The sequence below is a fragment of the Phyllobates terribilis genome, unplaced genomic scaffold, assembly GCF_046119375.1.
Source record: "Phyllobates terribilis strain yellow unplaced genomic scaffold, ASM4611937v1 Scaffold_3__8_contigs__length_932513732, whole genome shotgun sequence".
NCBI classification, from domain to species: Eukaryota; Metazoa; Chordata; class Amphibia; order Anura; family Dendrobatidae; genus Phyllobates; species Phyllobates terribilis.
In genome coordinates, this window is record NW_027362763.1 from 391,755,868 (window position 1) to 391,774,573 (window position 18,706).

The 18,706-nt window shown below is 38.3% G+C and overlaps 1 protein-coding gene across 1 annotated transcript in view; it reads right to left on the bottom strand.

Moving 5' to 3' along the window:
- Positions 1-18,706, bottom strand: part of LMBRD1 (LMBR1 domain containing 1) — a 227,987-nt gene that overhangs the window by 76,755 nt on the left and 132,526 nt on the right. Inside the window, exons 9-12 of the mRNA XM_073675501.1 lie at positions 14,889-15,041; positions 12,253-12,317; positions 3,670-3,772; positions 2,823-2,927 (exon numbers count right to left, since the gene is read on the bottom strand). Of these exons, the coding sequence (XP_073531602.1) occupies positions 2,823-2,927; positions 3,670-3,772; positions 12,253-12,317; positions 14,889-15,041 (426 nt within the window). The remainder of the gene's footprint in view (positions 1-2,822; positions 2,928-3,669; positions 3,773-12,252; positions 12,318-14,888; positions 15,042-18,706) is intronic.

Consider the following 18,706-nt stretch of genomic DNA (forward strand, 5'->3'; position numbering starts at 1 on the left):
CGGGCGTCTGTACCTGACCTATAAGTGACCAATTATACCGGGCCATGGGAAAATGATCATCATTATCATATGTACGTTGAAACACATTCATTAACTGAAACAAATGAGAAGAACCAAGAAACAGACAACATAGAACATAGAAGACTGTAGATTTAGGAAACTTATTGCAGCAGATGAAAGACACACCAAGCTTACATCCCTTCAAAATCGGAAGATGTCCAGCAGAGACATCAGATCAGAATGGGTAGCTACATCCATCTAATGTTCAAAGAAGTCAATCGAGAAGTGGTCTTCATTGAGGGATTAAAGCCAAAAAGCCATAACTTTGACACAGAAACAAGACCAAGCAGCTCAACTGTGCACAAAAACAGGAATTGGGGTGCAGGAGCGATGGACTGAGGCGTCAAAATGTGAAATATTTGGCTGTAACAGAAGGAGTTTGATCCCCAAAGGGCAGGAGAGCGGCACAATAATGAGTGAATGCAGGAGACAGTAACTAGAAGAATTGATGCTGCTTTGAAGGTAAAGGAAGGTCACACTAAATAATGATTTGATTTACATTGATCCTTTGCTCATTCACTTTGCATTTTATTTAAAAAAAAACAAAAAAAAAAAACATTAAAAGTCTATTTCTATCGATTTTTACACACCTGTGTAAAATTTTGCACAGTACTATATTTCTGCACAGATCTTCCCTTATCACTTTATAGAACCAAATAATTTATTGCAATTTTCCTTACAGTTGAAAATAAACACCACAGATTTTTTCTTTTTTTAGCCATTTGGCTGCTACCATGATGTTGTGTGTAGGACATTTCCAAAGCAATTAAGCCTAAAGCAGTCACACTTTCACTGCTGAAGAGCTACGCTTCGTGTAATTATGTCACAAGACAAGATGCTGCGCCTTCCATCAGATAAGAAAAGTGTTACGTTTAAATAATTCAGAACTTTGGCAGGTTTTTTTTTTTTGCTAGAGCATTTATCAAATGAGTTAAATAGTGTTATATTTTGACAGATTGGACATTAACAGACGTGGCAATACATTGTCACGTGGTTTTCTATCTATTTTTGTTTTTGTAAATTAAAACATTTTTATTTTCTAAAAACACTTTTTGAATCTTTAACTTATTTTTTGTTTTAGCACCCTTAAGAGACTTGTGCCGGAAGTGATTTTATTAGTTTGTTATATACTGCAATAACAATCTTAAGTATAGAGGGACAAGACAACCAAAAAGTAGTGGAGGTGGGTGCCGGAAGAGACATATTTTTACCCTGTTTGCAACTCGTAAGTGGCTAAACAGCAGCAACAAGAGATCCAGTTAGAGGCAGGTGCCGGCTGTATAACATTCTGAAACCCATAACTTATTTTATTTTTTTAGATTAAGCTTGTTTTTTTTAGTGGAACAATCAATATATTTCACTAGTACCATTTTGGGTACATATGAATTTGATATTTAAGTTAATTTTTTTGTAGTGAGGATGAACAGAAACAAAAAAAATCTAGAATGGTTTTCATTTTTAAAGTCACTCACCACGCGGGAGGATTGATAATTTAACTTACTTTTGTGATTCAACACGATTACTGTAATACAGTAATCTACTGTGTAGTTGAGAGAATCTACACCAGTGGGAGCGAACCCCATTATTAATTTTTGCATGACAGAACAAAAAAAAAAAAAAAACTTTACCAGCACTGACCATGCAGGATAAAGAATGAAATAGTTTTATACCCACGTGTCGTAACAAATGAAGCAACACAAAATGTGTGGGTTTTAGAGGGAGATGTTTTGTTCTCCAAAGTAAAGCATATCTTATTTAAAATAGGACTATAATTTTGTTTTACATTTTCCATGCTTAAAAAAACCCCATAAAAAATAAATACAATACTAATATGAATACTAATAATAGTAATACAAAAAATAACTTGATGGCAGATATATTATAATGCACTATACAAGTATTGCAGTGTGTTCTACCTGCCCTTCTGTATTATACTGATGGCCAACATCTGGCAAGAACTAACGGGCTTCTGTCCTTGGCAGAGCCAGAAGCCAAGTGTTTGGCCACTCGCTATTATGGCAGTGCATCAGCACCAGTGATCATAATAGGGGTGATCAAAAAGAGGACAGATTGAGTGATTTTTTTCCCCCTCTCATACTACGTAGAACCTGTGGTCAATAGTGACCATGGCATTTAAGGAGTTGAAAGACTGGATCACACAAAGCCACGATTCTTGCTGTTGCAGTGATATCCCAGCATTATGTAAAAGCTGGTTCCTGGTGTGAAAGGCATGGATACAGCTTCTGTGCTTAATAGCATTTCACTATAATGTACATAAACGTCGTAATTCGGGGCAGGTTTTAAAAACATCCTGCCATTTTGTGCACAAAGCTCCAGTGGAAATTCACATCTGATCATACCTGGCGGTGCTGGAGTAGTAGACACTTGGTCTTCTACAACCTGGTTACAAACCCAGAACTGCTTGTTCATGTAATTAAATCATTTCCTTGGAGGCGACATCCCAGATCAGATGACCCCATGGTCATTTGTTTCAAGGGTTAAAAGGTAGAGATCTAAGATCTTGTTGACCTCAACTACACTAACTATCAATCATACTACTGCTGTTGATTGGTCATACGAGCATTGTGACGTCTGATCTACTGTATATACCTACAGTTGCACTCCATTGATTATGTGGACACCAGCGATGTGCCCTGCCACTACTCAAATATAGGATCTTACGCCCCAAATTAAAATACATGTATGCTGTGACATGTGAACAATTTAAACTTTCACCCCAATCTGTTACATAAATTCCTTACCCTTATCCAGAAGAACCATATACCCATATTTCTGATGCCGGCCATTGAAGTAAAGAAAAAATACATTATGATAACTGTAATCAGGATATAGTCAAGAGGGAAAACCTAAAAAGAAAAAAAAAGAAAACTAAACCAAAACTTATATGCACCAAGTATCTTGAAATACACGATATAATTAAGTCTAATAAAAAAATAGAACGTTAGAAAAACCTCTGCGCAATTTCAGTCCAATATAAATAATTTTCACACTCCGGCTCATTTTCTTGTGTAGTAAAAATAGACCAACTCAAAGCGATCGTCTACCTTCTGATACTGTGTTTTTAGGCCCATTGTGTAAGGCCAGATACACATGTTCTGGTTTTGGTTTACATAAATACTGATGTAAAATACTGACCAAATACTGATCGTGTGAACGTGGTCCAACACTGTGAACTGATTGCTGAAAGATCAGAATTTACTGCACATCCACCTGAATAGTAAGATTCGGCCTCCCCTGAGCTTTAGGTTAAGAAAATAAATTGCCATCAATGCTGAAATATTGATCATTTAATGAACTGTTGTCTTACAGTGGCACACAGGACAGCGAGGACGGGGTGGAGGGAATGGGATATGGATCTACCCAAGAACAGAGAATTTTGAAAATGAATGATCAGTTCAGGAGGAGAAAGGAGCAGATTTTTATAAGATAAGATATATTACAAAATTTCTTATTTTCATGTGTACTATTGACTTACAGAATGAAAATTAAAGCGATGGTTACCTCTTTAAGCTGCAATACAATTTCATGGTTTATTTCTTTTTTGGGAAACAAAATGACAATGATAAACTTGAAGGACATGCTACTAACCCTTTGAAGAATTGGAAGAATAATATTCAGTGGGTTTGTTATGTTTGTTCCAAAGAGAACAAATCCAGTATCAATGCCGGCAGAATGGAGAGCTTTGTCAAGACTACACAAAGAAAAAAAGGAATGATTAAAGTTAAAACTGTATTGGAAACCCATTAAAAAAAATACAACAGTAGATATTATGTACTAAAATTCTAGGTCTTATGAAAAGCAATTGTTGCAAAACTTTGGTGCTTTGCCCATACCCATTAGGAATTTGAATGTAATTCAAAGTTTATATATCATTTCTGTAGTATTTATTACATAAAAACGAACAAAATCAGCAAAAGTTGTAAGTTGCCATATTACATTAGGTATTTGAAGTCGGTCTCCCTCATGTTGAGTTTTGATTTTCCTGCTCTCCAGGATTAAATGAGAGTCATATTAACTGCTGTAAATAATATACACTCAAAATGATATTTTACTGGACAATATGCATATACCAAATTTAGCATTAAAGTGGAAATTTGTTTATTAAAGTGTACCTGCACTTTCAGATAGAGACATTATATAGAAGTACTGAGCAGTGTACCTGTGAATCAATCACTGGGAGAAGCAAAAACACATTCAAAAGCTGCAGCCTGATCCACGAATCTCGGCCTGTGTCTCACTTGGCGTCTCCCTACCCCCTTCTCTTCATAGGAGCTGTAACTTGACATCTTACTGAACTAGCCTATCTAGTTTTGACAAATACTAATTTGACCAGTTTTCCAAAGTGAATGGTGAGTTGAGGATGTGGGGGTGGAGGTTTAAGTGGCTCATAATTGGAGAAAGAAGCATATTTCTCTAATAAAGATGTTACAAATGTTCCGATATTAGCTTGTACTCTTAATTTATGCCATGTTTGCTGAAAAGACAGTGGTCCTATGTAGACCAATTAGGAGTAAATGGTTTCAGTATTCTAAATAATACAAATGCAGCTCCAGGATTTTTATTTTAAAAATTTATTATTTTTTTAGTTCAGTGTAAAAATAAAATAAAATAAAAGCCACTTGGCTGCTAGAGTTTTATCAATTTTTCACGCATCAGTTCTCATAAATGTTCTATAATGTACCCAAAATGCTGTTTGTATATGAAGATTCGATGCGAGTGTAAAAGATTTATTTTCAAAATTTCAATACACTTTAGCAACTTTTTGGAAACTGCAGGACATGTTCAGGTTAAAGACGCATAATGATGGCACATTAAGTCTGGATGATATTTCCTGTCTGCCAAATGAGACTATAAAGAGCTTTTCCACGTACAATTTATACTCATTATGATGGATAGGCCATACTAACCCTTTCACTCCCAGAGGTATTTAGAATGCCTCAGGCCCCCTCAAGTGTGGCTTGCGGTAACATTCTGCTTCTCTTCAGTGGATGTTTAGCGATTAAGAATACGAGCAGAAAGTTCAAACTTCCAACATCATTACTCAGAACATATTTAAAACTTATCGGGCTTGAAGTTAAAAGCACCGTGTAAAATTAATTTTTTCTTGGTCTGGGTTGTGAAATATTTTGTCATAAAAAGGTAGAAATCTCTCAATTATCACATATGTTAATGTGATCTAACAAGGAAAAACAATTATAAAAAAAAACAATATATACAGTACAGACCAAAAGTCTGGACACACCTCATTTAAAGCTTTTTCTGTAATTTCATGACTATGAAAATTGTACATTGACACTGAAGGCATCAAAACTATGAATTAACACATGTGGAATTATATACTTAACAAAAAAGTGTGAAACAACTGAAAATATGTCTTATATTCTAAGTTCTTCAAAGTAGCCACCTTTTGCATTGATGACTGCTTTGTACTGTATATTATATTTAGTATAATTTTTTTAATGGTAGTATATACGATAGACAAATCCAGAGAGGCTTCAAGCCATGATAGCACGTTTCAAGCAATCTGATCACAACAGTGTGCGCAACATGTGGCTTAGCATTGTCATGTTAAAAACCTGCTCCTAAGACACTTTCACGTTCCCTCCTAAAGGCTTCCTCCTACAGTTGCCCATGTGATCTCCAGATCAATCTGAGACTTTCTGCATAAAAAAAAGCTTGACTCATCACTGAAGAGGATAGATATCCACTGCAGGCTTGCTCTGCTAAAGGAAAGTCTTTCAGAGCGATGGAATGAGGCCAATGGAAGACCCGTAGCTGAACTTCTGGCTGGTAGCTCAACGTCATCAAAACGCCTTCTGATGGTTTGTTTACAAGATGTTTGACGCCTCAGTTTGGTATGCGACACCTATTTCAGGAGCAGTACAGAATGAATCACTATGCACCATTCTTCAAATTTAACATGATAACATGGGCAACGTCAAGAAGAAACCTTCATGAGTGAATGTTGCACTACTCATATTCCCGGAATTATGGTGTAGGGTGGGATAATGTGTGGTAGCTGGACCCTTCTTGTGTTCTTTCCAGGTACACTAAATAGCTTTACATTGCAATAGTAATTGAATTAGTGGAACATCCATTTCTCCAAAGTGTCCAATGAGCTGTTTTTCTACACAATGCCAGGCTGCATGTTGCTTGTGCTAGTATAAGCAGCCTACACGGCCTATACATGCTACAATGGGTTACACGGTCTACGGGACATCATTGGTTGACAACTCCAAGGGTGGCTGCCAGAAGCGAATCTTGATGATTTGCATTCCCAAGTGCATTCATCGTGGCAGAACATTCCACACACATCCATTAACCTCAATCATAGCATGCCAAGGCATGTAAGTAAATGTATTTCAGCATGTGGCACTCATTCTTGATACTGAATAAATATTGATATTTGGAAAATTTCGTTTTTATTCATCATTTGTATATCAAAAAGCTTTTCTTTTCCTATGAAGGCTTTCTACAATATTCTGAAGTGAGTCTGTAGGATTTTTTTCCCATTCATCCAGAAGAACATTTCTGAAGAGTGTAAAATTTCACCTTTAGGACTTGTTCACACATTTAGTATTTGGTCAGTATTTTACATCAGTATTTGTAAGCCAAAACTAAGAGTGGGTGAAAAATGCACAAGTGGTGCATGTGTTTCTATCTTACTTTTCCTCTGACTGGTCAGTATTTTAGATCATTATTTGTAAGCCAAGATCATGAGTGGAACAATCAGAGGGGAAGTATAATAGAACCACTTCTGTATTTCTCACCCACTTCTGATTTTAGCTTACAAATACTGAAGTAAAATACTGACCAAATACGGACCATGTGAATGTGGCGTTAGCGTGATAAACGTATGGACACATGGGACACCATATCTTGGAGATGTGCAGTGGCACTTGCTTTTTTCAGAACTTTTTTAGCTGTCTCGTTCCAAGGCAGATTTGTGCAACATAGATATGATTATATTAAGATAGTACCTAAGCTTTCTGCCAGTACTATTTAATGAGACCATCAATTGTCCGGTCAGCTGTATGTCGTGAAGAAAAGGATCTTAAAGCAGCAAGAGCAATGGAGAAGCTTTCTAATACAGAGTAGAGTGACAGTCTGGAGTGGCTGTAGTAGTATGTCCGTTAAGAGAGTGCTCAACAGAATGTGACTGATGCACCACCGAAATTGGAAGTATTGAAAGCAGCATCTAAAACTGAAGAGGCAGTGCCAAAAGATGATCAAGTCCCAGCAGTGAAACAGGCACAAAAGAGTACCAAAAAACTGCAGAGGATCCCGGGCTTTTCAACACAGATTTGCCTTGGTCTGGAGGGAAAATGGTTGTTTGGGTGTTAGAACAAAGTTAGGCTGTTTACTGAATCGGTTATCTATTATCAGGGTTACCAAATGCTGAAAAGCTTAGGTTATTTATCAATCGTAACACTAACAGCAAGGCCACACTAAGAAGAATTAAAATTCCCCCAAAAATGCAAGAAAAAACAGCAAAAAAGGGCAAGATTGTATGGAATACGACTGAACATTGTATCTGATAGGGGGGTGCAATTTGTATGCAAATTCTGTAGAGCATTTTGCAGTAAATCAAAGACTTATCATTTTCATCTGCTTACCACCCTGAAACCAAACGATCAGACAGAACAAATTAATCGTTGGAACAAATTTTAAGGTGTTTCGTGGTGGCTCAGCAGGAGACCTCGTTCTCATTTTCACCTCTTGCTGAGTTCGCCTTTAACAGTCGGGTCAGCCAGTCCACTGGAATCTCGCCTTTTTTTTTCCAATCATGGCTTTCATCCCCATTTTGGCTGAATTTTCTAGGATGAGTTTTGGGTGTCTTGGAGTAGAGGCTACCATACAGAAACTTGGGGGTGTCTTGAGGGAGGTTCAAAAGAATATTGGGATGATTCAGCTTTGCCAAACAACAAAAACCAGATAGGAAACGTTCGCCAGATCCCATCTTCAAGGTAGGTGATAAAGTTTGGTCATCATTCAAAACATTAAGCTGAAAGTACCGTCAGCAAAGTAGGGTCCTAAATTTATTGGCCAATACGAGATTCTGGAGGTAGAAAATCCGGTGGCCTTTAGATTAAGACTTCCTCTGACGCTTCACATCACAAATATATTTAACAAATCCCTGTTAAAGGAGTTTCTCCCGTCAGTGTTGTCTGCTTAGTCTCCGCCTCCTCCGGTTTCTGTTGAGGTTTGGAGTACGAGGTGCAGAAGATTGTGGATTCTCAGAGGGTACAAAATTCTCTCCAGTATCTTGTTCATTGGAGGGGATACAGACCCATGGAGAGATTCTGGGTTCCAGCTCGTTCCATGGAGGCTGGTCATCTAGTCAGGGCCTTCCATCGTAGGTTTCCTGGGAAACCTGGGGGTAAGGTGGCCCGCCTAGGAGACAGGGTACTGTCACGATTACCCCTATCAATGTGTCTGGACACCATGAATGACAGTTCTGCTATACAATCTAGGACAGCAGTGTGCTGAGCTGTCGGTATGGTAACAGCTCAGCCGTTCAATCAGATTGCTGCAAATAGTAGCTTTGCTCAAGATGTGTGTGCTCTATGCTTCTAGTCTTGTATTCTGATCTTTGTTGCTAGACCTTGGATTTCCTTGACCTTGCGTTTGCCTAGCCCTTTTGTCGTAATCCATTGCCTTCTTGGAATTCTGACCCCGGACTGTGCCCTGACTACACCTTTATCTCACCCCTCTGTCTACGACTTACCCTACAGGCTTTTGACCTTAGACCTTTGGACTACCCAGCCTCCCGGCTTGTCAGGGAGTAGAAACTAGCATCACATTTGCCATTTGTCAGACAGTTGCCTCAAAAGCAGTAGTTTTTTTAGTTACATGTCTTGTACTTCTGTAGGCATTTCTTCTTTCAAAGATGGTTAACATTTGTTCTATTAGCATTTCAAGTTAAAGAGGACCTTTCACAACTTTTGGCTTTATAAAACTACATTCCATAGTAGAAAGAATGTGGATAAACCTATGTAGATATTGCAATAAAAACAAAATGCTTGCAGCTAGAATAGTCATTTAACACATTAACAATGTTATATTAAAAATGATGCTAATCCTAATTGACCTAAAACGGGAAAGGTTTATTCTGATTTCATGTCAGATATTAAGAAAAACATGCATATGTGTCTTTTTATATAGTGTATGAGAGAGAGAGATAGATATAGATATATATCTATCTATCTCTATCTCTCTCTATGTACGTACAGTTGAAACCAGAAGTTTACAAACACTAAATAAAAAGACACATAAGCATGTTTTTCTCAATGTTTCTCAATTAGGATTAGCATCATTTTTAATATTTGCCAAATGCAAAAATAATGAGAGAGAGAGAATGTTTTAAAGGCAGATATATACACACACATACATACACACATATATACATAAAAACACATATACACACACATACATACATATACACACACACACACACACACACACACACACACGTCTAAAACAAGTAAAGATCACACCTATTGTGTACAAAAAAACATCCACAAGCTGCCTCCCGATGGTTTAAATCCGCTGCAAGTTTAAAAAAGGCTGTAAATAAGTGACACATAAATTATTGCAGTAACTTCAGTGTGCAAACTGCAATGGGTCGCCACCTCTGGGGATCTTTTTTTTTACTTAAGTGCATGTAATTAAGGTTAAGAATGATTTTTGCAATTGAGATTCCTTAAAAATGTTGCACTATTTGCTTTCTAAGGCTAAGTGCCCACGATGCAGAAATGCTCCGGATTTTTCCTGAGCGTTTCTCCATCTCCCTGGCAGAAAAAACGCATGCGGATTGTACATGTGGATTGTACATGCGTTTTTCCTGCCAGGGACAAGCGTAAGTGAAGCGTTTTGATCATGCGATTTCGCGTGCAGGTTGTCAAGCGCTTTCCAAGCGATTTTAGCATCACTTGGAAAGTGCTTGACAACTTGGTCACACTATATAAATCCATGCAAATGGCATGGATTTATATAGTGTGACCAAGTTATAGTAAAAGAATGGTAAAAAATAAATATTATACTCATCTTCCGATGGCCCCTGGTCTCCTCTGGTGCATCCGGTGTGTTGGGCGGCTCACTGTGGTCTAAAAGGACCTTCCATGACGTCATTTAGTCATGTGACAGGTCACGCGACCGCTGACATCACATGACTAAATTACGTCATGGCAGGTCCTTTTAGACCATCGCGAGCTGCCGGGGAGCCAGGATGCATCACTATGGAGACCGGGCGACATCGGAAGGCGAGTATAATGTATATTTTTTATTTTAATTCTTTTTTTTTTTTTTTTTTTTTTTTTACCGGTACTATGGTACCCGGGTATGGATGAGAGTCTCCTCTTCTCCAGACCCGGGTACCATCCGCACATTGAATCGCTTAATATCCGGATGTGCACATGTAGTCATATGGATATTAAGCGATTCAATGCAAGTCAATGGAGGCGAAAACGCCGCGATTACGCAAAATAATTGGTAGTGCTGCGGATTTTTCCGCAATGATAATCCGCAGCGGAAATTTCCGCAGCATGTGCACAGCACATGCGGATTATCATTGGGGAACACTGCAGACCTTCTACCAAGCGTTTTTTAAGCGTTTCTGTGGCGGAATTGTCGCTGTGGAAACGCTTAAAAAACGCATAGTGGACATACAGCCTAAAGCCTTTGTGTTGCACTGACTGTCTATTGCTGACAGCAGAATGAGTTAACCTGAGAATCTGTTAGTCTGCCCCCAATCACACTGTGTGATGGAGTTTGTGACACATATCTGTCTTTTTGTCTCCTCTCAGCTTGTTTAGGACTACAGAGCACATCAATCTAGAACGTGCAGGAAAACACGGATACGAACACTGCTACATTTTTAATGAAACCAAATTGCAAACATGATTTTTTTGGTTGCACATAAATGCATTTAAGCTTAAAAAAATTAGCCCCAAAAATTGGACAAAGCCTAAGGACCCCTCTACCTGCAAAATAAAAAAAAAAAGCACAAAATTTGAATGGTAATAAATGTCACCAACCAAACTTTGAACTTAACAGAGTGGTTTCATGCAGTCCATTAAAAGCAGAGCACTACAATAAAGCTGAAAGAGAAAAAAAGCATAATCCAGCAGGCAAATCACAAGTCCTATTTTTTCCTAACTATGCAATTTTGCATCTCAATCACGGTTCCATTTATACAAATGAGGAAGCATGATTACAGAGAGTTTAGGATTGGAAACAAAAAGGGGAACAGAACGCCCTGGCTAGATTTACTAAATAGAGGCTCAAGTCGCTTCACCACAGAGAGCAAGGGCCATTAACAGCAACAAATTGCCTGTTCTGATCAATTATGGCTTTATAAAATAAATAAGACCGCTATGTACAGAGGACAATTTATAAACTTGATCATTTATTTTACAGCAAAAAAAAGTGGTCAAACACCAATGCAAAGGTCACTTAACCCAAACAAAACATTACAAGATACCCTATAAAGTGATAATATGGCTAATCCTGAAGCACTAACAGTACATCATTATACAGACATTTGCATGGATTAATAAGGAATTATTACGAAGCTGGACAACTAGTCACCTTTAGAGCAGTAGTAATTTCCCTCATAAAACAGATTGCACATAGCTTCCCGAGATCAACAATGTATTGCTGGTTATTTCATTTAAAGTACAATAAAAGATCACATTATTATTATTTTTATTATTATACATATTATATGTATAACAATGTTGGTGCGAATCGTTTTGCAGGACTCGGTCCAGCAATCTGTGGCCGGTAGACGAGAGCTCTGACAATGGCCCCCTACCTCCCGGCATCCGCGACTTCTCCTTTGATTAACTAGAGTGGCACAACATCACATGTGAGTCACGCCACAACGATGACGCTGCGCCAGACCGGATAATCAATCAAAAGAAGAGCCATGGATACCAAGACGTAGGAGGCAGTTCGGAGGGCTACCAATCAGAAGGACTGGATTCTGTGAATCGATTCGCACCAGATCATGATGATCATAGAACTTGGTACTAATCTGCTGTTAAAGCAGAAAGCAGGCAAAACATTCACCGGCCCTACATTTATGTTATGTTAAAACAATAAAAATAATACTTGAAAATGATTATTAAAATAAACTATTAACTTCGTAATACAAAATATAGTACTTACTTAGAAAGGAAAAGTGATACAATGATCAAAAGGGCCACAAGAATAAGGACTATGCCCCAAATAATCTATAAAAAAAGAAAAAACAACTCAGAATTACAAGATTTAGATCAACCTGCTTACATATTACAGAATTCCCACATGTAATAACTTGTTTGCTAGACCAATACTCTTTGAATGGAAAAAACTGCATAAAGTTGAAACCAGAAGTTTACATACACTATGTAAAAAGACACAAATGCATGTTTTTCTCAATATCTGACATGAAATCAGGATTAACCTTTCCCGTTTAAGGTCAATTAGGATTACCATAATGTTTAATATTTGCCAAATGCCAGAATAATGAAGAGAGAGAGAATGTTTTAAGGCATTTTTATTACTTACTGCAAAGTCAAAAGTTTACATACATTTCCTTAATATTTGGTACCATTGCCCTTAAACTGAATGACTTGGGTCAAACGTTTGGGATATCCTTCCACATGCTTCTCACAATAGTTGGTCGGAATTTGAGCCCATTCCACCGGAAAAAACTGGTGTAACTGATCCAGGTTTGTAGGTCGCCTTGCTCGCACCTGCCTTTTCAGCTTTGCCCATAATTTTTCAATAGGATTCAGATCAGGGCTTTGTGATGGCCACTACAAAACATTGACTGTGTTATCCTTAAGCCACTTTGTTACCATTTTGGCAGAGTGGTTCAGGTCATTGTCCATTTGGAAGACCCATTTCCGCCCAAGCTTTAACTTACTGGCTGTTGTCTTGAGCTGTTGCTTCAGTATTGCCATATAATCTTCTTTTCTCATGATGCAATCTATTTTGTGAAGTGCATCAGTCCCTCCTGCAGCAAAACAACCCCACAACATGATGCAGCCACCCCCGTCTTTCAGTCAGGATGGTGTTCTTAGACTTCCAAGCTTCTCCCTTTTTCCTCCAAACGTAACAATAGTCATTATGCCCAAAAAGTTCAATTTTAGTTTCATCAGACCACAGGACGTCTCCAAAAATTAATGTCTTAGTTCCTGTGTGCATTTGCAAACATTAATCTGGCTTTTTTATGCTTCTTTTGGAGTAATGGCTTCTTCCTGGCAGAGTGGCTTTCAGGCCATGTTGATACAGTACTCGTTTCACTGTGGATATTGACTTCCGCCATCATCTTCACAAGGTGTTTTGCTTTTGTCCTTGGGTTGATCTGCACGTCAGACCAAAGCACGTTCATCTCTGGGACACAAAACCAGTCTCCTTCCTGAGCGGTATGATGGCTGGACATTCCCATCTTGTTTGTACTTGCGTATAATTGTTTGTACAGATGAACAAGGCACCTTCAGGTGTCTTGAAATTGTACCCAAGGATGAGCCAGACTTGTGCAAGTCCACAATTCTCTTCCTGATATCTTGGCTGATTTCTTTAGACTTTCCAATGATGCGACACAAAGAAGCAGTGTGTTTCAGTTGTGCATTAAAATACATGCACAGGTGTGTCTCTAATTAACTCAAACTTCCAAACACATGACATCATCATATGGGTAGTCCAGAATTGTTTAAAGGCATAGTAATCTTACTAATCTAAAGTACTAAATTTAAAATACTAATCTAAACTTTTGACTTTGCAGTAAGTAATAAAATGCCTTAAAACATTCTCTCTCTCTCATTATTCTGGCATTTGGCAAAATATTAAAAATTATGGTAATCTTAATTGACCTAAAATGGAAAAGATTTATTCGGATTTCATGTCAGATATTGAGAAAAACATGCATATGTGTCTTTTTATATAGAGTAAGTAAACTTCTGGTTTCAACTGTATATGCACGTCCTCGTGGCAGGTGGTGGTCTCAGTGGTAGGACCACTAGAGATCAAACACGTATCACCTACTTTGTGCATGGGTGACTAGCTGTGAATTTTAAGCTACCATAATCAGTGTCATTAAATATATGTTTGACACAAACTAAAATGTAAAAACTCCTTTATATGTTGGGGTGTAGGAAGGATAATGATATTTAAAGTACGTTTCTGTACAGACCTGGAATGAAGATTGTGGGATCATAAGTTTATTGAATAAAAAAGTTAAAAGTGCAAAAAAAAAAAAAAAGCCCAAGTCCCTGTCCATGTCTGCCTGGCAAATGATACATTTTAAAATTTTGTATGCATGTCTTGTTGAGAACACTTAATACTGAGATCACCCACAGGGTGATCATATTTGGCCAGTGACACCAGAACCGCCACCTTTATGTGGTGCCCATTATTCTGTATGGAGGACTGTGTGGGGCCCATTATTCTGTATGGAGGACTATGTGGGGCCCATTATTCTGTATGGAGGACTATGTGGGGCCCATTATTCTGTATGGAGGACTATGTGGGGCCCATTATTCTGTATGGAGGACTATGTGGGGCCCATTATTCTGTGTGGAGGACTGTGTGTGGCCCATTATTCTGTAGGAGGACTTTGTGGGGCCCATTATTCTGTATGGAGGACTATGTGGGGCCCATTATTCGGTATGGAGGACAATGTGGGGTCCATTATACTGTATACTGGTTGGCCCGTGACTTTGTCTAAGTTTTTGATTTTGGTCCTTTGTGTGTTTAAGTTTGACATCCCTGCCTTAGACCAACACTGAGATGACTAATTTATTTCTTAAATATTTTACCTTAAATGGTCGCATAATGATGCAGCATTTTGTCCAACCACTCATTTCACGAGATTCAAGATGTCTTTCTTTCCGTTGCAATGTTCGAAATTTTTCTTCAAGTTTATACAGTTTTTTTCTGTCGTTACTTGACAGCGGTCTTCCATCTCTGCACTAACATTTAAATAAAATATAAACAAATAATACATCTAATAACACCAGTTCACTTTATTCATAAGAAGGTCAGATGCTTGCAAAATGTATAGCAAGAGGTAACATTTAATTCAGTCTAGCTGGGCGATATTGCAAAAAATAAATAAGCAAATAATAAAATAATTAATAAAATCTTGATTTTTTTCAAACTTAAAGAGCAATCATTGTTTTGATCTTTTTATATAAATCAATAGTACACATGAAATTAATAAACTTTGTAATATATCCTATTCGCGAAATCTGCTTTTTTTTTCCTCCTGGACAGATCATTCATTCACTAAATTCTTAAGTCATGGGTAAGTTTTCTCCTTGTGGAGAGTGACATGCCAGATCTGGAACGCCAGTATGAGAAGACTTAAATGCCTTTGCAGGCTTCTCTGGGAAATTAAATATGTAAATGGTCTCTTCAGAGAGGAAGAGGACTTGAACTCTAGTGCCACCTATTGGAAGTAGAAATCCTACCCCAATAGGTGGCGCTAGTCCTCTTCCTCTCTGAAGAGACAATATGCATATTCAATTCCTGGGTAAAACCTGCCTTCGGTGGAGACAGACTTTCTCAATCCTGAGAAAGGAGATGACAAATGGTGATCAAAAAGTTCTTTGGAAAAATGTTGTTTCAGGAGATCTTGCAGCAGTATGTCTGTGTCAGCCTCTGCCTTCCTCCTAAATTTCCCTTTTCTATAGAATTTTAAAAGCACCAATTGTCATCTCCTATCGCAGAAATGGGAAAATCTGACTTCACAGAATGAATACAAATTTTACCCATGAATTGGGAGAGAAATAACAATTCAGGAGGAAAAAGCAGCAAAAGTCTCTAATAGGATATATTACAGAGTTGCTTATTTTCAGGTGTACTATTTAATTTATGAAATGAAAGTTAAAATAAGAGAGTTACACTTTAAGGATGATTTTCGATTTTAATTAAATTTTTTTGTGGATGGATCTTATGGGAGAGGGTGTGGCAAACTGCAGCCCAATAAATTTACTACAAATTTACTATACTTTATGTCAAAAAGTGGTGGATTGTTAATCATATCACCATTTTTTCCTCTTTTTTTTTCTTTTCTGAGGATTGATACAACTGGACAGACTGAGGAAGAATGGAGGTGACAGGCAAGCTATGAGGAATAATCTTTATTGCAGTTTATGAGATGCATGGAGCAGAGGTGAGAAGCCAAAGGGGATCAGATACAGCAGGGGGGCACATGTAAAGTGTTAATCTTTACCTCCCCTGCTGCACAGGAGAAACACCAGGAACAGCAGAGGAAGAAAGGGCGAAACCTCTTACACACAAAAGGTGAGGAGGAGCACATTAACTTTTTACTATTCAAGTCGGAGAGGGGGCATAGAAAGAAGAATAGGACATATTCATGGCACACTAGAACTGAGAAAAGGAGTCGGCAGGGGTGCCTAGGAAACATTCTATCCAGGAAGGCAAGTAGGGGTACTGCTGTTTAACCCATCAGCCTGAGATCACAGAAGTTGCAGAAACTAGTCAATTACTTATTTATTGTTCTCCCTGAAGTTCAAATGGAATCTGTCATTATGATCAACCCTCCTCAAGCCGGTCATAGGAAGATGAATAAAATGATACCTTGATATTTGCAATTGAATGTCTTATTATTGAAAAATCTATAATTTTCTTAAATGTAAATGAGCTGTTAAGATCTATAGGCGGAGCATTGATCTGCATGAGAATCTTCTTCCAGGGCTTACTTTAAATAAAAGAGAACATTACCAGTGTGAGACATGTAGATCAGGAGAGCAGACTGTAAGTTATTACATGTCTCACACTGGTATTGCCTCCTTTCATTTAAAATAACCTCTGGAGGCAGATTTTTAGGGAGATCTACTTCTGGCTAAGAGATCTTACCAGCTCATTTACATACAAAAAAACATGTATTTCTTTGGAATAAGACATCCTAGAGCAGATATCAAGGTATCATTTTATTCAATTTTATGACCTACAGTACAGACCAAAAGTTTGGACACACCTCATTTAAAGATTTTTCTGTATTTTCATGACTATGAAAATTGTACATTCACACTGAAGGCATCAACACTATGAATTAACACATGTGGAATTATATACTTAACAAAAAAGTGTGAAACAACTGAAAATATGTCTTATATTTTGGTTCTTCAAAGTAGCCACCTTTTGCTTTGATGACTGCTTTGCACACTCTTGGCATTCTCTTGATGAGCTTCAAGAGGTAGTCACTGGAAATGGTCTTCCAACAATCTTGAAGGAGTTCCCAGAGATGCTTAGCACTTGTTGGCCCCTTTGCCTTCACTCTGCGGTCCAGCTCACCCCAAACCATCTCGATTGGGTTCAGGTCTGGTGACTGTGAAGGCCAGGTCATCTGGCATAGCACCCCATTACTCTCCTTCTTGGTCAAATAGCCCTTACACAGCCTGGAGGTGTGTTTGGGGTCATTGTCCTGTTGACAAATAAATGATGGTCCAACTAAACGCAAACCGGATGGAATAGCATGCCGCTGCAAGATGCTGTGGTAGCCATGCAGGTTCAGTATGCCTTCAATTTTGAATAAATCCCCAACAGTGTCACCAGCAAAGCACCCCCACACCATCACACCTCCTCCTCCATGCTTCACGGTGGGAACCAGGCATGTAGAGTCCATCCGTTCACCTTTTCTGCGTCGTACAAAGACACGGTGGTTGGAACCAAAGATCTCAAATTTGGACTCATCAGACCAAAGCACAGATTTCCACTGGTCTAATGTCCATTCCTTGTGTTCTTTAGCCCAAACAAGTCTCTTCTGCTTGTGGTCTGTCCTTAGCAGTGGTTTCCTAGCAGCTATTTTATCATGAAGGCCTGCTGCACAAAGTCTCCTCTTAACAGTTGTTGCAGAGATGTGTCTGCTGCTAGAACTCTGTGTGGCATTGACCTGGTCACTATTCTGAGCAGCTGCTAACCTGCGATTTCTGAGGCTGGTGACTCTGATAAACTTATCCTCAGAAGCAGAGGTGATTCTTGGTCTTCCTTTCCTGGGGCGGTCCTCATGTGAGCCAGTTTCTTTGTAGCATTTCATGGTTTTTGCAACTGCACCTTGGGGACACTTTCAAAGTTTGCCCAATTTTTCAGACTGACTGACCTTCATTTCTTAAAGTAATGATGGCCACTCATTTTTCTTTACTTAGAATTTGTATTATGGCAAGAAAAAAGCAGCTAACAGTCTATTAAGTAGGACTATCAGCTGTCTATCCACCTGACTTCTGCACAACACAACTGATGGTCCCAAACCCATTTATAAGGCAAGAAATCCCACTTATTAAACCTGACAGGGCACACCAGTGAAGTGAAAACAATTTCCGGTGACTACCTCTTGAAGCTCATCAAGAGAATGCCAAGAGTGTGCAAAACAGTCATCAAAGCAAAAGGTGGCTACTTTGAAGGACCTAGAATATAAGACATATTTTCAGTTGTTTCACACTTTTTTTGTTAAGTATATAATTCCACATGTGTTAATTCATAGTTTTGATGCCTTCTGTGAGAATGTACAATTTTCAAAGTCATGAAAATACAGAAAAATCTTTAAATGAGAAGGTGTGTCCAAACTTTTGGTCTGTACTGTACATGCCCATATAGACGGCTTGGGAGGGTT